General features: G+C 34.9%; 1 protein-coding gene across 1 annotated transcript; it reads right to left on the bottom strand.

The window, feature by feature from the left end:
- Positions 1-1,528: 1,528 nt before the first annotated feature.
- On the bottom strand, positions 1,529-19,762 carry LOC100244562 (pre-mRNA-processing factor 39-1). The gene is made up of 14 exons (XM_002272649.5): positions 19,619-19,762; positions 17,972-18,457; positions 14,350-14,459; positions 12,249-12,478; positions 11,431-11,598; positions 9,031-9,394; positions 8,389-8,532; positions 5,984-6,136; positions 5,781-5,897; positions 4,998-5,078; positions 4,753-4,902; positions 3,726-4,028; positions 3,081-3,194; positions 1,529-1,848 (listed from the first exon to the last, which is right to left on the bottom strand). Exons 2-14 carry the CDS (start codon positions 18,423-18,425, stop codon positions 1,738-1,740), a joined length of 2,499 nt encoding a protein of 832 aa, XP_002272685.1. The 5' UTR covers positions 18,426-18,457; positions 19,619-19,762; the 3' UTR covers positions 1,529-1,737.
- Positions 19,763-19,890: the final 128 nt, after the last annotated feature.

Genomic DNA, 19,890 nt, shown 5'->3' with positions numbered 1-19,890 from the left:
CTATTCCTACAAATTATGATGATTATACGATGACACAATGGATTAGTAGAATACTTAAACATTTTAAGTCTGATGCACATATGGAGTTGCAAACACATAAAGTGTAGTTAATGTATGAAGTGGTTGAGTTTTTCATAGCCATGAGCATATGAACATATCCTTTTACTTCAACTTCATTGAAATGTAACATAGGTTGCATGGCCTGATAGTGATGAAATGGCCACCTAAAAGGGAGACTGGATCCACATCTATGTGTTTTGTGTTCCTATGACATATCCAAAAGAGTGCATTCTTGATTATATGTGATAGGATAAGATGGGTCTGACACTTGTGTATGTAGAACCCCAAATTAAGGTTAGTGGCTCATTTATTGCAACTGCAATGTGATTGCAACACTCACTCTCATCCAAACAAATTAGATGCACACAATGGCTTGTATCTTAGAGATTTGGGCACAACCATGAGATTAGGGAGGGTGTGAGCCTAGGAGGACTTAAATGAACAAATGAAGAAGATCAAGGGCTTGACTTGGATGTGTTTTTCAAAATGATATTAAAAAATAGTTTTTGAAAACAATTTTTAGTGTTTTTAGAAATAAAATTACGTTCAAGAATTGAATTTTAAAAAATAGTTATTTGTATTTTTTTTTTAAAAAAACATATTTAGTTGAATTAATAAAAAACAATTTTATAAAATAAATAAAAATTTATTTTCTTTAATCAACCTAACATTGTAAATATAAACAATTTTTAAGTAAAAAAATTATATCCGAGATAATTTTAAAGTTTGAAAAACTATTTTTCTTTTTTTAAACCTTTTTGCATTACTCACCCCTCACCCTCAATTTTATTTTTTCCTTCTTAACATTTTCTTCATCCCTCAGATATTTTTCCCTTTCTCTTCTCATCTCCTCCATTTCCCTCACTCCTCATCTCTTCCTCTCTTTCCCAAATATTCTCTCATTCAAAAATTGCTCAGTCATAACCTCCTTCGTACCATCTTCCATTGCTCCACTATGTGAAGTCCAAATCGTAGTAGTGTCATCATCCTTCACAATCACCACTATCACCAGTCTATTCTCTATTTGGAGAAAGAAAAGGGAAAAAACTATTCTACATTTTTCCAGGCAGTCTAATGGTACGGAGGGGAGGGGAGGGTGATGGAAAAAACTACACCCAGTCTTTTGATGATTGTCATTACTGGCACTGAAGTCTAAAAGATGGCGTGGCATTTGCCCCGCCTCTGCCACCAACCCATCTATAATGCTCTGTGTCTCTCTCTCTCTCTCTGGGTTGCAAAAACTACCAACATCACCAGCCACGCAGTGCAAGTTGAGTCTTCAGGCACCTCTGTTTTTGCATCATTTCAAATGAAATGCGGAGAGACAATGGCTGATGGCCTGAGGCTGGCTATTCTCTATCCAACTCTCCCTCCCTCTCAAAAATTCAACCAGATAAATCTTCCAAGTAACTAAAATGAGCATCCTAATAAATGCACATACATGGAAATTCAAAGCACGACTCCCAAATAGCTAAAATACAATTCCATCGCAAATGCCTCATTCCAGACAGATCGCAATTAGAACATATTACTACTCAATAATTCTCTTGTGAGTGCCTCAACTACGCCAAAACAATGTCTGAGAAACACCAAGTTAAAGCTCAAGTTCGTATGGAGATGAACAAAGGAGAAATAGAGTACATGTGGCAAAACTGGCTGGAAATAATCTTTGCCAGCTCAATAGTAACTCCCATAATAGGCCTGAGATGCTGAAGCTGGTTGCTGAGCTGGGGCCAATGCTGCTGCTGCTGCTGCAGCTGGTTGTGCATAACCTTGCTGGGGCGCAGCCTGCAAAAATTAAAGCCAAAATGTTGCGATTTAGAGAATAAAATGTAGGCAGCAACATAGTAGTTCCTACAATTGTCACTTTCTTCCTATTGTTCTTTTTGTTTTCACATTTTAATTCTTCAGTAATTTCATTACGCCATTGACTCATCACAAAAAATAAATATATAAATATATAAAGCAAGACACCAAAAAGAGAGGCAATCAATCACTTAGAATTGAATGACATCATTTATGGATTCTACTAACATGAAAAATTCTCATAAAAAATACCACAGAAGGTAAGGTACACCTCCAGATAATACGAGAAGAGAAATGCAAAAATTCCATTTCCATGGTTACCCATGGAACATACCCACCTAGAAAGCAAAGGCAAGTAGTCAGCAGGCATTTAAAGCATGTTGACAGATACACACCAAAAGCGTCTCTAACCATAAGCCTAGAGGATTACATTCGTTGTCTAAGGAAACAATTAACCCCAATTTCCTTCTATGCCAGCTTAAGAAAAACAGTCTGAACATAGTTATTGAACCTAGACCTGACATCACCCATGCAGGATGGCAGGCCACAGCCTCACTGGACCAACCCCCAAGTTTATCTGTCTGGTCATCTAGTATTATTTGTTACTATCTTATATGTTATGAAATTAAAATATTTAAAAATTATATGGTAATGATAAGCAAAGAAATATAAGTGGCTGGGAAGTATTACAATAGTTAATACAATGTGCATTTCAGACTCCAGATGCCTACAGGTTGAATTTCAAAACATTTTTGGTATGTTAGATGGCTGATTGGAAGAGGATCCAACCAATGGTCTCACTCCTAAGTCGCTACATGAATGGTCACTTTGAGCAAGAGCACCAATTCATCTGGTTCCCTGTCCTAAAACAGCTCAATCAAAGGACCAAACCGGCTGAGTCACCAGTCTTCCAGTTTATCCAGTCTCTAAAACACTCCTTTGAACATTATTTTCTTGCAGAAAATCTTGGTAGAAAGGAGAAATATAGAGACATGGGTGGTCTTAACTCACCTTGAAGAGAGATAAGGAAAAAAATTTACAATGTCACCTCCAATATGAGCTTTACCTACTAGTAGTAGAGACTAAGAATCAACAATGTTTGCAACAAATTGCATAGCATAATTAAAATCACCATAATTTATTTTTTGCAACTGAAGTCAATCAGGATGAGGATTGAAACCACAGGAAATAAATGCAATAAATGCCACTGGTACCTGAACAGGATATGTTGGAGGATAAGCACCATAAGCAGCAGTCTGTGGCACTGATGTTGGTATTTGTGGGTGGGTATAGCTGCTTCCGTAACCACTATATGCATTGTATGCAGCCTACATATCCATATAAAACAAAAATGATCATTATTGTCAGTTTTAAACAGACCAATCAAAATAATAGCTAGATTCAGGATATAGCTAGTTTCCACAATGACCATTTTCAATAGCAAATTGAAACGATAACAAAACTTTGGTCTAGCTTTGCAATAAAAAAATAGCACTGAAAAAAATTAGAAATACAACAGTTCTGCAATCTTGCTCAAACAAGAACTGCTTTGCAAATTTTCTACACTTCATTCAATTTAAATCCAAGGTTAACTCTCTTCATACTTTGGGGGCAGACGGCGCAGTTAAGAGATGCATGGTTAACTTTGTTTCCATTCAAAACACTCTAGCCAGACCATTAAGTTTGTAGCCTCCCAACCCACCCTGCTAGTAAAGAAGAGCAACCAAAACTAATCGAGAACCAGTAGCCAGTACTAATGGTGAAAAGAATACTCTTTCCAAGGCCAGAGAATGCAATTTCAAGGCATGCCAAATCAAATTAAAGAAAATTTATGAGATAGCATCCACGAGGAAATCTACCTGCTGGGTGTAACCTGGGTTCCACTGTTGACCCTGTGCTTGCGTAGCTTGTGGCCAAGCTTGGGGCTGTAAACCATAACCTGAAGCCCATTGGTTTTGAGCACTTGGATATGCACCCATCAATGACTGAGCAGGTGAGGGAACACCAGAGTAAGATTTGGCTAGTTTTGCTTTGTCTGAAGCTAGAAAATCCTCCGCATGACGCTTTTTCAACTCTGATGTACTTCGATGGTGTAAGAAAAGCTTGGCATGCCGATCATCAGCCTTCTTGATAGACTGTGCATCTCCAAAGAGATCCAGAAACTGCAACCAGGAGATGGGGAAAAAAGGGTTTTGTAAGAACATTCAACTTCACATAAATATCATTTACTAAAAAAGCTATAAAATAAACCATTCAGCCATTCTAAACAATATATAGTTCTGTTCCTATTTTGAATGATTTTCATTCTGTCAACTTTCGAGAATTAAGCCTTTTAAGACAAATATTTAAAGGAAAATTTAAAATTTCAAGATTTTGTTTCCATCATGAGCACAAATTCTGACACTGGAAGACTCCAATAGCATTAAAGAAATAAAACAATTTTACAAGCAGAAAAGCACTCTAAATGTTGTTTTTCTAAATCAGAAAAAGGTTAGATAAACGTTTATTGTCTTTAGATTTCTGTACTCTATTTCCATAGGAAGAGTTCTGAATCAATGACAATTGAGGACCCCAACAGCATTTTTAAAAAAAAAAAAAAGAAAGAAAGAAAGAAAGAAGAAAAAAAACCAATGTGTGGGAGAAAAAACTTGTAGGCAGGTAAGAGTACCATGAAATTTTTATTCAAATAAAATAACAATGTCTTAACACACGTAATTCAATTTAATTCAAATAACCAGAATTTCAAACAATTTCATAAGTGACGAGCAATTTCATAACTGATATCTAATTGTAAGTTAGAATTTGGCAGAGACCACCACAAGTTGATTCCAGTTTATAAGAAATGTTTTAGAAATAATGAACTTCAACACCAATAATAAAACTCACTTCCAAAAAGATGCTAGATAGCTCTTCTCTTTCAGCAGCACTTGCAGCATTGGGGCTTTCAGGGTTGGTATGAATGAACTTATCAACCAATGAATCTAAATGATCAATTCGCTTTGGAAGTGATTGAATTGATTCTAGATGGATTAAGGCCTGCATGCATAGTAGAAACAGTGTAACACATTGACTAAGAAAGCTCTTCATTTAAGTGATATCCAACAGAGAACACTAAAATACAAGATAAATACCTCAAGAAGTGGTTTTGACAGTTGAACATGCTCAAGAGCTTCAACTAAAATTTCCCTAGCCTTTTCAGTGTTGCCAGTAACCTGCAAATGAAGCTAAAAGCGATCAGAACACATCATTCCATCAATGGTACATTCTAAATAACATTTCTGTGACCAACAGGGGCCTACAATATAAATATGAAAATTGCAGTGATACAATCCTTGCTTGAATACCGTGGTATGTTTCTTCATGCTCAATAAAAACACTTCGTTTAGGTTTTTCTATAAATCTCCTTAGATTATAAATGTTAAATATCATGCCAAAGAAACCTCCCATTCAATGAGATTCCCAACTGGAACAGATACCATTGGAAATGAGTATTTTTAACAAATTCAAGCACAATAGATGTTATGAATATTACTTGCAAGTCAGGCTAGCAATTGGATGTTTTTGCCAGACTGAGCCAAGCCTTGGAACAAAATAAGCCATGCATGAGAATGAAAGCCACTTTCTTACATAGCACCATGGACCCAATTAAATAGCATTTCATTGTGTTTGTCATGGGATTTAAGGAAAATGCAGCTATTAAAGAAAATGGAGACATCCTAACTCCAACAATAAATCAAATGTGCTGGATAATTGGAGATAGATGGTATACTAGAGAGGGAGAGGGGAAGAAAGAAAGTGAACTCCAGGGGTGGGATGGGAGGTTGGTTGGGGAGGTGGAGAAAGTGCAAGGAGAAATGATGTAACTGCCATCAACAACAAAAGCATCAGAAATACAAATATAGAAGGTGACATACCAGGTATAGAAAACGGGAATACTGTGCAAACAGCATTGGTAATGTTTGTGAATGTTCTTTCCCCTTTTCAATGGCGATAGCCTGCTCATACAAAGAAAAGGCATCTTCCAAATTTCCCTAAAAAACAGAGAAATAACAAATTAAAACATTTGATATCACAATCATGATGTCTGATATTCAACAGATAGCCAAGGCAATCTTACTAGCCGATGTTCCATGTTTGCATGCTTAATAATTGCTTCTAGTAGACCAGGTGAAATTTCAGTATGCACAAGTTGATACGCAGCCCGAGATCCTGGAATATCCCCCTTCTGCTCTCTGAATCGAGCAGCAAAAAGATGTATCTCTGGCTGTCGCTGTTAAGCACAATGATGATAATTCATACGTTAGGAAATCATAGAAAAAAGAACCAAAAAGGAAACCAGTTCACAGATAGAGCAGCATGGAGGTCATAACAAAAACTCAGTATACTGTTAAGAAAATTTGAACTTTGATTGACCATATGATGTCAAGTAAACTTACATGTTAATAGGACAAATAAATCATACTTATAACATTGAATTGATGGCTACCCATTGCCTAACCAGAAAATGTGAATGAGATATACTTCATTTACTTTCTTGATCAAAAAGATTATTTGATATTAAAAAAGAATTGCAATTCCAACTATGTTTTCCATCAACAAAGAAGCTTCTGTTAGTAAACATTTTCACTTTGTTGAAAGTGGTACCAGTTTGGACTCCTACTATAGGTGTAATATGCAGGACTGAGGAACAACTTCCACAGAGGACCTGTTCTCTCAGGAGAGACTTGCTACACATAAAAGGATGACACCACAAAAGATTAGATTGGCTTTCTCCGCACTCTTACTTCAAGAGTTTAGCACAGGATAGGACAATTTGGAATACTCTTGCCCCAACCAAGGTAGCATTCTTTGATTGGCCTTCACTAAGAACAGATTTTTTACATTGATCACCATGGACTCACAAGAGTGCCAATTACCAGGCAGGGAGTCACCTGACAGAATTTTTTTTTTTTTTGATAAGTAAAAGAAGTATATTAAACGAAAAGAGGAAACACCAAAAACCGGTGCCCTCTAGGTATACAGGTAGTATACACACTACCTTCCCTAACTAGGAGCCTATCCAGTCTACAAAACTTACAAGTGAAGAATGACTCTCTGCTAGGGAACCCCTGACCCAAAACCAAAGATTACATACAAAAGAATATTTCAACCTTTGAAGCGAAAGGTTCTCATCCCCAAACGCTAACCTATTTCTCTCCTTCCAAACTGACCAAAAAATACATAAAGGGGCCATTTGCCAAGCCTTCTTGCGTCTTTTCTCCACAAACCCTCCATTCCACCCAAGAAGGGTTGTCTTAACTGTACATGAAAGAGTCCAAGATATTCCAAAAAGAGAGAAAAGGAGGTTCCATAGGACCCGCGTCTTGACACAATGCAGTAGAAGATGATCCACTGTTTCTTCTTCAGATAGACAGAGGAAGCACCTGTTTGCCAAAGAGAAACCCCTCCTTTGAAGTTGCTCCTGTGTTAAAATTTTACCCCAAGAAGCCTCCCAAGCAAAGAAAGCTACCTTGGGAGGCACTCTTGCCCAAGTCACCTGACAGAATTTAGACACATCAGACCACTTCTAGTCCATTGATATTATATCCATTTGGTTTAAATATTTGGAGAAGGTTGAAACTCATTCAATTATGCTATCCACCATTTTTGTTCAGCAACCTTGTTATTCTAGATATTGGAGTAATGTAGACACTTCCTACTCTAATCACCTTTTGTTCCATCTGAAAATAGATAAACTATCACTAAGGACATAGAGAAGCTTCCATCTGAAAGTAGAGAACCTTTTAAAAGGCACAAGGCACACCTAAGACAAAAAAGTCTCCTAAGGCTTAGGCTTAGGTGCAACACAAGACGTGCACCTGAACAAAGTGAAACTTAGGATTCATATCAATTTTATAAAATATGATCCAAAATTCAATTCAACCAAAAAAAGGAAATTATATAAATTTCAAAATACAATTAGAAATTTTAAGAATAAAAGTGTTAAAAAAGAAAAAATAAAATAGACAAGATGAGCCTCTCCAACAAGGCACTCGCCTCTACGAGGAAGGCACCATAATTAGGGAGTGAGCCTTGAGTGAGCCCTTTACAACTATGATGGAAACTATAATTAAGGGCAAAGAGGAGCTCCCTAAAGCATGGACAAACATGCCATCCCTCTCAAATTAACTTAGGTAACACATGGGGTTAAACCCAACAGAATAATGAATGGTATTTAAAAATGTATAAATCCTGCATTCTGCACATATTTTAACAAGCTTTTTGAACACTCCACCCAACTTGACAAAGCCTTCAATCCAAATGCAAAGTGAAAGCTTCAGATTACTGATAACTATTGCCAATACAACACCAGTATGAAGTGAAGCAAGGGTGCTATATATTGCTGTGCTACAAGATCTAATTCAGAAGTGGTGCAGCTACATGAAGAAAATAATTTAAACTCAACATTATTAGAACCAGATCATGAGCGGTGATTTCCAGTTTTAAGTATCAAGATTGCATAGTAAAAATAGAATTCCATACCTTGACAAAAACTTGAGTAGCACGAGCAAGGGCATTGTTTGCAAGATCCATGCTTCCACTGGCCTCCATGCATAAAACATATCGTATCCAGTACTCGGGATAATTTGCACATGCAATTAGGCATCTTTCATATAATTTAACAACCTGATTCATATGAATAACACCATGGATTAAATGGTACATCATGATTCACTGTTACATGAATCAAAGGATTAATACAAACACAAAGGACAAATGCATAAGAAGTACTCCGTTGAAGGAACAGGGAGGCCCCTCAATACGAAAGGAGGGACCCTCCTTGCCTGACAGACAGATGGTTAGGAAGATAAGAAGACACCTGCATGCATAACATTGGAACTTCAAAAAGAATAAAATTTACTATACAACACATCAAGAACCCAGAACGTCGACTGACAAATGAGGGTTTGAAGTACTTAGCCTTATAGAAATCATATGGAAGGCCCATGCTCTAGTCTCAGTTCAATTTCCCGTTTTAAAAGTTGCTTCATCGAACGGTTTAGCCAATAAAGCATATGATGCAGCAGATATTACTTAACTGTAAGTCAATATATAACAAGAAAGACAACTAAAACTACAAACCATTGAGATTTTCATGGATGAACAACAAACAAACTCAAATACCTTGTTAAAGTCATCTCCTCTTTCAATAAAATCCAGATAGTTATGCCAATTTTCAAGCTCTGCAACATTAAGGGGCCGCACATGAAAGTAGGGCCTCCTGATAGCTGTTTCAAAGCCAATGATCTTAGAATCGAAGTCTTTAGCTTTCTTATACATCTCTTCTCTAATGGCGATATACTTCTCCAACTCCTCTGCATCTGTTAAGCCTGCACTTACAGGTTTAGAAGATTGTTCCACTTCATCAGGACGAGCCTCCCCCTCAATCCCTTGGCCATTAGCATCTGAAAATGCACCTGCAGTAGCAGCTGCTTCCTCAGCAGTAGTTAATTCTGATAAGGGGCGACTTCCAGCTAACTCCTTGAAGCTGTAACACCATTGGACCCAGTTGAATAAATAAAGGTCAAAGAAATGCTTCCCCAGGAATAATACATTCACTAGATACACTTGCAAAATTTTACTGTCCAAATAACAGCAAATATTTCAAAAATAAAACTGAAAGTCACATAAAACAAAAGAATAACTGTCAAAGACATGAAGTTATCAAGAGAAAGAACAAACCTGGGGAAAACATAAATTCTCTCCATCAGACATAATATATTATTTATTTTACTTCATGAGACACAATAAAGTATAGTAGCAGCCCACACTATAGAGTAGAAACTTGCTAGTTGATACAATACCACTATAGTAGAAACTTGCTAAAATTTAAATTTCTTATAAGCTAATTAGTCAAATTTTAATCAAGTCAATTAAACCACCCACTACCTTTACAACAACTCCAGCAAAGAATATCCCAAGTGGGCTCTATTTTTTCCATTTATTGTAGTCATGGCCAAGAGGATATATGAGGATGCATGAAAGCCCTTGACCAACAGAGCTTCACAAAAGAAACACTTCCTATAAGAAAGCATGCAACATGGTCTCAATAGTACCATTAGTATCACAACATTAAGTATTAATGCACCCTTAAGCTTTAAGCTTAAGCACACGACAGGACAAACTCCCTGTTGTACTCAATAATCCCAAAATTGGTGGTAATCATAATTAGCCAGAACCATTGCAATTAATATGTTTAAAACAAGGTATACTGTTAGTAATACGAAGAAATGTATATTTATGATTTTACATGCCACAACATTCCTAACCAAGGATGAAAACATCTAAAATTTGGAAAATATAAGTGGTTCGATTTTATAGAAATATTGGAAGTATCAGCAATATCAAACAAAAATTCTAGAAAAAAAATTCAATGGGACGGAATTAACCAAAACTCATAAAAATATTGGAAAAACTAATAAATGATCAAACAAGCAATAATACACGTATTGAAGCTGTTTTTTTAAGAAAACAATATATATGTATGATAAAATTTGATAAAATTTGTGATTTGGGGAAATAATATAATGCACGTTGATAAGGAATGTGAATTTTGAAAGCATATGCTTAATACTAATGTGGAGGTAAAAAAACTTTAAACTAGTTTTTTAACAAAATAATATATGCATGACAAAATTAATGACATTGGTTAAGAATATAATATGCAATGATAAAATAATAAATATTAATATGGAGATAAAAAAAATATTTTGTTGAATTTCATTATTTGAAAAAAATTTACAAATGAGATTATTAATTTATTGAGACATCCTTATATATATATTTTATCAGAAACAAAATATATATTGATAATAATAAAGTTGAAGAGAAGGATGAGAGATCCTTCCCACAAGGTACAAAACCTTATCAAAGTAAGAGTATACCTTACACTGTACAAGGAGAAATACTAATAAAAGCATATACAAAATCTCTCGAAAACCAAAATCAAACTCTCTCAAAAGTTATCCACCCCCCCTTCGAATTAAAAATTGAAAGCCAACTAAGTAGAATAACATTAAGTGGAATTCCTCTAAAATTTTAAATAAAAAGTCCAATCACATGATAACTTTAAAAAGTTCAACTAAGACATTCTTATATATTTTGAATAAAAAAATTAAATCATTTAAAATTTTTAAATAAGATTTCATATAAAATATTTTATTTGAAAGTTCATTTTAAAAGTCTCTTTAAAAAATATCTGACCATATAATTATTTGCGCCTAAAATTCATCAAAAAATCAGCAATAAATAGGCGACATATCATTGAAAATCTTCATAGCCATTGGATGATCTCACACAACCAATATTTTGCCGATATTTTTACCAACTTCACCATTTTTCACTTCACCGATCACTGACATATGATATTTAGATGGAAATTTGTCGATTGTTACCAAACCAAACCAAGACTTCTCGCACCATCTAAAAACACTTTCCACCTCAATCCACCCTCTTCTTCAAGCAACAGTAAACTAATGCAAGGGTAAATAAGCAAATATATAGTTATTAAAACAAGAGATCCACCTGTTCAAATAGCGATCCAGTTGCTGATTTGGATTCTCCAATATCCTCGTGTAGATCATTGCAAGACGCGACCACTCCTGCTGTGAATACTCATATTCTATGAATTTATCCCAAAGGGGGTATGACAGGTAATCTGTTCCTACATAAGCTAGTCCCCGTTCAAACAGCCTGAAACACCATAAAAAGGAGAGATCATTATGACACACATCATAACATCACTTTAGCCGTTGCAAGAACATCCATGAATGCGAGACAGCGGAACTAATGTTGAAGGAGAAGGAACAATACACTCTAACAGCATATGACACTTCCAAACTTAGGCTCAAATACGCTGCATTTACCTTCCTGGAAAAAACCATACTATGTCCGTGAAATGGAGGAGATAGAGGCCATCTTAGCCCTTAACTGGACGAGATCTTCCCAGCAGCAATTTGTATATTGATGCACCTCAGAGTGTCAAAGTTAAAGACAGCAATAATTCATGGAGAACTACATGACTATGACACAGGCCTTCGAAGAAGAATGAAAACGGACACGATGAGGGCATAAAATAGAATTAGATCCTAAAAGAAATTTCAAAAAGCTACCCTGTATGGTAGCCTCAATATCAAGGGTTTGCACATCAGAAATTGCATTTCTGAAGTACATTCCCATCAAACCTTTCCGCCATACATGTGAGCAATCGCTGTTGCACGCATACTGAAATCAGGTTAGAAAGCAATTAAAGATTACCAGATTCTCGTGACAACGAGAAGCTCAAGCAATCATGATCTCCTATGTATAACTACAATGATAATGGACAAAAGAAAAGCTATTACCTTCTGATTGTATCTGGATCTCCATATGTGCTTATGGCAAATATGCAATAGTGCAACCAAATATCCACAGAATAAGTCACACCTTGAACTGCCCGTTCATAGACCTCAACAACTTTTTCAATAGACCCAAGACGTGCCTCATGATCCGCATACTTCTTCCAATAACCATAACACAAAGGAAATTCTGCTAAAAAGGCATCATAAACCCTTCGGATTTTCAATATGTTGTCCTGCAGTTGAAGTATATATGGGTAGGTTAGTCATTGTTGTTAACTCGTTATCTTTTTTTATTTTTCCATATTGTGCCATGTCTCACAAGGGTTTCTACATAATAAAATAAAAAATAGGAGAAATATGAAAACATATATGAAGTTCACATAATTGGAAGCATGAAGTATAAAATAATATATAACCAATTTTGTGAAAGCTTCTAGGATTTAAAGAGTTAAACTAAACTATTTCTTACCATATGAAGACATTGAACAATAAAGTTTTGAAAAGTTCAATTTAAGAAAATATGAGTTTACTACACAAGTTTATCACAAAATCCACAAAAATAAACTTCTTGAATTTTGGCTATAATTTTTAGTTCCAATTCTAACTACACATGCATTCTTATATGTGGTGTTGATATGTATGCCTTCATGTGACACTAAAAAGTTTCAGCTTTTCATGTTTGTGTTTATATATATTTATATATAAACCTAATATATTAAGTAAAAAAATTTATTCACTAATTATAATCATTTTCAATGTCAATATTTAAATCATTAAAATGACGATTTCATAATATTCATTGCAAGAATAAATATTATTCTTGCACTTTCAACATTTCATGTATGCCTTGCACAATAAAATAAGCATATAGCTTATATGATTGTTTTACATTTCTTTCCCTTTTATGATCAAAATTTAATTTTCTTTTAAAACAACTAATATAATAATTTTTTTAAAAGGAGAAAAAAAATTCAAGTTTGATTTTTTTGAGAAACTTTGAAAAATAGTGTGTTTGTATTGTTCCATCACATACTGTATGATGTACTTAGGATGCAAACTAGTAACACATATCGATTTCCATACAAATGTATGTTATCATTGTATTATGCCATGCATTGTAAACTTTTAACAACCATGATGTTAGTGCACAGGGAAAATAAAACAAAACTGCAGAGAAACTGCCGATGCATGTATCTATCAAACATTATTTAAACAAAGCAAACATAAAAAATATACATGAATCATGATGGGGTTTGAAATTCAACTTTGCTCTCATTGAGCATTTAGAAAGTTAGTTTTCATTTTTTTAGAAAATAACCCAAGCTAAACAGTGACTTTTCAGCCTGCCTTGGATATCCAGCCCTACTGTGTTTTATATAAAATGCAAATAAACAACATTACTATTTATTTCTAATTAAGAAACTCAGTCAAAATTTTAGCAATGGTTGTTAGAGAATATTGACTTCATTTCTATGCAGGAAACATTCGCCAAAACAAGGGCTTCGTTTCTTATCTGCGATTTTTTTTTTCCTTATTCCTGTATTCAATTACTCCCTTTCTTTCTGTTTTTTATAGGCCCCCTTTTCATTCTGTTTTAATCACAGTTATTTGGTTGTATGAAGTATTTTTTTTCTCCACTTTAAAAATTGTCCTCTATCATTTGATAAGCTGAAGTTCATTCCATGACAAAATAGCCCTGCATGCAGAAATAAGCAACAGTCCTTTTTTTGAATGTTGGAGATAGATGACCCAACATCAGTTCTAAAACTACCATTTAACCTTCCATTTCTAGAAGGTTGGCCCTAACTGCAAAATATGCAGATAAAAGGCATATTCACAGGCATAAACAAGTGCATATAAAATTCCAAGTTATAATATAGATACAATAGATGTCCACATTGGAAAAACTCAGGCACATGCATTAATTGCACCAAAGCATATACTCAACCACATTGGAAAAACTCGGGAACATGCATTAATTTCACAAAAGCATATACCCACCGGTCATAAGCACCTCTTGTATCATAAATAACAAGCATAAAAGGTTCCAACAGACAATACAATGAGAAAACCAATCTATATTAAAGAAATCGTAATGATATACCTCTGCAATCTTCTCTGTCTCTTCAATTAGGGCAGTCCATGCATTAAAATCTAAAGAATTAGCTCTCACTATACTCCACAATCGATCTTCTTCAGCAGACATTGCTGGCACTAAAAGTAACAAAGGAAAGAAAATTTCATAAATCAGAGCATTAAACAATTGGAAAACTGGGAGAAAGGGTAAACTGTATTACAATATTATTCACATATATAACCAAATTTCAAAAATTCACCAAAATGCTGTAAAATCATAAATAAGTACAATATCTTATCTAAGGGTACACATAAGCAATATTTTATTAGAAATGGTACACAGAAGTGACTAGTATATCTGAGTAAGTTATAAACTCTAAAAAAGAATCATGTGTTACTTTCATATTTTTTCTAGAATGGAAGTCCCTCCAAAAAATAATATTTGGAATGCCAAGTGCTAACAATCATTGATCTTCTCGCTTCCAAAGAAGTTTCATTAACAGGTAGTTTTCTTCACTGCATCCAAGTCACAGCAGTGAGGAAAGGATGATTTGATAAGCAGGGAAGGATGATTTGCAAGTAACAACAGCTTCTTGATCACATCATTCTACACCTTTTCATCCCAAGGGTGCCGGCTTCTTTTCTGCTAAGAAGTTTCAGTTTCTATGGTGGCATCTAAGGCTGTTTGGTAGATGCTCAAAACAGAGATGGAGAAACCTTCCCCAATATACCTTGAAATGGTACAGCAAGAGACAATACAAAGAAAAGTGACTCAACATTAAGGATTTGTACAACTGCAACAAAAAGGTACCAAAGCAATGTTCCTCTCTTTACTATTTTAACTCTGTGTTTGTTTTAAACTATTTGGAAAGAGAGAAATATGAGAACTTTTGAAAACGTAGAGTTATTAATTCAAGAGCTAAATCCTTTTTATGTGTATTTTTTTGGAATGGGTCAACAGGGGTTTAAAGGATGCATCTATGTTTATAGTAGACTTTGTCAATTGGTTAGACTGCAAGTAAAGGAGGGAGTTCTTTTCGTTTTCTCTCTTCTGTGTTCTTTGCCTTGTAACACCCTTGTATACGCCTTGTGTGCTTTGTGCGCCCCTTTTTAGGGCTCATAATACATTGCTTTCCTCACTTATATATAACTCAAAAAGAACTTGACTAGTAAATAGTAAGAATTGCACAATTGCATCACAAGACATGAAAAGTACCCATGGAAGCAAATACATTTTTTTTTATAAGTAAACACAAATATAATAGCACAGGCAAACGCCGCAAAGCATACAGGGAGTATACGAGGCAACAAGGCCTCACAACAAAGGAACAAAAAACAACAAAAACCCACCAACCCTCAACTGGAGGCTATCCACTCCAGGAAACCTATAAGGGAACGGGACTCTGCACCATTATACAATTTTGCCCACCCCCACATATTACAGACAAAAGAATACTTAATTTTCTGTAGAGCTAACTCCCCCCCCCCCCCCAAAATGCTAATCTATTCCTTTCCTTCCACACCGTCCAAAAAATAAACAACAGTATGGATCTCCAGATTCTCTTCCTCTTTTTGCCCATAAAAGAACCCTTCCAGCTGATAATCACCTCCTTTACAGTTTCTGGAAAGACCCACTGGACTCCAACCAGACTAAGAACCATCCCCCACAACACACTAGCCACTGTACAATGGATAAGAAGATGATTTACATTTTCCTCATCACTACCACATAGATAACACCGGTTAGGAATTTGTCATCCTCTCTTTTGAAGCCTATCAATAGTAAGGACCCTCCCCCAAGTAGCTTCCCACGCAAAAAAACGCTACTTGGGGTGGCAATGTCGATACAATGCAACAATACAACTCAAAAATGACACAAATTTTATGGATTTGGGTAGAGCGTAATCATGATCATGTTAATTTGTATAACCCATTTGATAAACGGGTCATAATAGTGTTTGACGATTCAACTAGTTTAACCCATTTACATAATCGTGTCAAAATGACCCAACCCATTTATGACTTGTTTAACCTGTTTACTTGATCATATCAAATGGACCCATTTACAACCCATTTAAATCATATAAATTTATTTGCTTTACATTTTAAAAATTAGGAAAATTTAAAATAATTTTTTAATTACAAATATCATATGGTTAAAAAAATTAAATAAGGAAGTAAAATTTTATATATTTCATTATAAAGATTAATATATCTTACAATTAAAACATTAAATAAAATAAAAAACACACTTAAATTTTAAATTTTAAATTAAATTTTGTTAATATATTATAAACATAGTATAATTAAAATTAAATAGTTAAAATTAAAAAAAATTAAACTTAAGTTAAAGCAATTATAAAGCATTTTGAAATAGATTAAATTGGCTATAATCATGTCAACAGATTTAATGGGTTGGAACCATGTTAAAGGGTTTTGATAGGTTGAAATCATGTTAACAGGTTTAATAGGTTAGAATCATATTATCGAGTTACTCATATCAATTCATACACAACTCAACTTAACACATCCATTAAACTGGTTAAACAAGTTGTGTTGTATTAGACATGTAATCATCAGGTGTTGTTTATATCAAATTATTCTAACACGATTATTAAGCAGATTGACCTCGAGTTGCATAAATTTGCACTATTTTTACCTCAACACAACATGAACCCAACATGATCCATTGCCACCCCTAAATGCTTCTAATCCAAGCAGGAAAAAAAGGTTGAAACAAGTGATACCATAAAGTCCAAACATGAAAATAAATAGACTAATTAGGGAAACATTTGGGTGACTTGAATTCTGAAATCAATATGAAAATGAATGGGGAAAACAGTCCACCATCCTGATCAACCGCATTATAGCTGGTTTTTGGCATTCAAATACAGCAATTCCTCTTATATAGGATGGTATATGTTTGAGAAGATGAAGTACAAAAGAAGAATTCATGATGTCTAAAACATTTTTCTGTTTTGAGAGATGTGTTAAGTCGATACCTAAATGGCTGGCCTCAGTAGATGTCATATCCATGTAGCAACTAAGTATGATAAATGAATGCTATTGTATTGTCTTGGCTTCACACTTAGTTAACTAAAGCCTCAACTTAGTTAAGCATCATGCATTAATATGTTCCAAAGCATTCTTTCCTCAGAAATATTAGAAAGAGGCCAATGTGAAGTGGAACAGCAGATACTGAACCAACTAGGTGCAAGATTGACAAATATAAATAGTAGTATGACCTGATCAGAAGTTCCCAATGAAGTTCAAACCACAATTACATTAAGTGCACCATAGAGAAAGAGGCAGACATTTCACAGTTTACATCAGTTCTGGCACAGAAATTCTAATTTTTATAATCTTCATCTCTGATATCAAAAATGAACTGGGGGACCACATCAAGTTATGTTTATATACCAATGAGATATTCATATATTTTAAATGAAAAATTTCAAGACTTCACTTGTAACCACCTCACCAAACTCAAGTATAGCAAGTTCTCTTCCATAGTTAATAACCTTGTTTTGTGGTTCTCCCATGGTGTAGAAGATTATCTTGTTTTACTTAATGGAGAACAATCACACAAAAGAAACCAGGTCAACAAGTATGAAATAAACATGTGAAAAGCATGCCAGATACTGACATACCAGAACCTTCCTCAAACTGTGGCTCAACAGCAGCTCCACCAACATCAGAAGCATTTCCATTGTCAACAGAAGGGAAATTCCTGGCTTCAGTAATAGCATTTCCATTTACAGATGAGTCATAACCAGCAGCTTGAGACAACTCAGCAGCTGCAAGATTCGAGCTAGTCTCAGTTGTACCAGCACTAGCCTCATAGGTTATACTACCAGGGGCCTCTTGCATAACAGTATTTGGATCTGTGCCATATGTGTTCCCCTCACCTAAATTTGAACCATCAGTCAGAGAATATGCTGCATCTGTAGGAGCAGCAGATCCAGCTAAAGTTCTGGTATCTACAGCTGCAAAGGCACCAGCATCAGGAACAGCATTTGAGCCAGTACCAGCATATTCGGTGGAAGAATATGTGTACCCCACGACTCCAGATGTTTGTGCAACCACCGTTTCACTGTCTCCCATTCTCCAAAAAGATGTTGGATTTAATAGTAAAGCTGAAAAATTACAAACATTATACTTTAAAGATAACTGCCAACAACCTAAAAACAAATATGTAAAAGAAAACAAAAATAGTTAAACAAACAATAAATGAATGAATAAAAAGCAGCAAGCAATGGCCCAGGTATCTTTTAAACCAATTAGAACTTAAAACTAGGAGATGCTGAGTACAGGCAAGCACTATGTCATCTCTCTCCATTCATATCAAGCTATTCATGAAATTTTATCATTAAGCAGAATTTATCCTTTCCCGCTTCCCATGTTAGAGTTTTATGGAAAATGCCACAGGATTCACATTCACCTTTCATTCCACCATATATCTCCATGAAGTCATTGATTCTTGTTAGCACACTCCATCACAGCCATTATTTGGTTTCTTCTATCAGTGAAACCCTTCCTGGGATCCGTAAGATGGTTCATACCCAAAGTGGCCAAAAATGGTCAGAACACTCAGGGACCAGACTAAAGGCAAGTCCATCTTGTGATCAACCTTACTGACACTGAGCCACCCACCACATAAGACAGTTCCAATTCTCCATTTTTCAAGGATCTTCTAGGAAAAAAACCAACTAAGATTTTACTTCCTACAGAAACAAAAATAAAGACATAGTTTTCCAACATTCAACATAAATCATGGATCAACCTCTTATAATTATTGGTCCACCCATAGAAATTTCCACCAAAAAAAGAATAATCGATTAAAATTCTGTTTGATAGGTATCAATCGGTAAAAAAAAAAAAAAATCAGCATTGCACACAAAAAAAGGGACCAATATCTCCAATCCAACGATCAATTTGACGAAAATTACTTCCAATGCACAAAAATTAATTATCCCAATTACCTTATAGCTAAACTATTGCCAGAAAAGGGACAGAACATCCAAAAACAATTTAAGAACTCTCTAGGGTTTATGATACAAAACCCATATGCAGATAAAAATCACAATACCATTACCACTGTGCACAGATTAGGGCTTCATACACTAAAACCCTAGGTTCCAAACCAATCTGTATGCAATCTTGAAACGAGAACGAATAATGTGACATATTTCAAAATTATTACAGAAAATAAAAACAGCAACAAAAAGAGTGGGGGAAAGCAAGTGATAAAGACGGAGACGAGAAAAAATGAGAAGAGCGAATGAGACAGGGGCTACCTGAAACGAGAGAAGCGACGAAGTGTGTAGAAGAGTTCGGATTTGCGTTCCCGAAAATGAGAGAGAAAAATAGAGTTATGAATTAGGGCTTGGGTAAGTTTATATTAGAGTTCGTGTGGTGGGGCGCTCAGTCTTTATAATCCTCCGCTTTCTCCGTTTGATATCTTTATCAGATTCAAAACAATTTCTTTTTTTTACGAAATTTAAAAATACAAAATTAAATAGTTTTTTAAGAAGAAAATAAAATCCGAAAATGATCATTTTAGTGAAAA

The sequence above is a fragment of the Vitis vinifera genome, chromosome 7, assembly GCF_030704535.1.
Source record: "Vitis vinifera cultivar Pinot Noir 40024 chromosome 7, ASM3070453v1".
Classification (NCBI taxonomy): Eukaryota; Viridiplantae; Streptophyta; class Magnoliopsida; order Vitales; family Vitaceae; genus Vitis; species Vitis vinifera.
The sequence above is the reverse complement of the archived record's forward strand: the minus strand, read 5'-3'. Positions and strand labels throughout refer to the sequence as shown.

Excerpts from the sequence above, each read along its gene's own strand:
- LOC100244562 (XM_002272649.5), bottom strand. The coding sequence starts at position 18,425 with ATGGGAGACAGTGAAACGGTGGTTGCACAAACATCTGGAGTCGTGGGG. Across the intron at positions 5,079-5,780 it reads ATTCCCGTTTTCTATACCTG|GTTACTGGCAACACTGAAAA; the intron begins GTATGTCACCTT and ends CTTCATTTGCAG. Across the intron at positions 1,849-3,080 it reads CTCCAACATATCCTGTTCAG|GCTGCGCCCCAGCAAGGTTA; the intron begins GTACCAGTGGCA and ends TAATTTTTGCAG.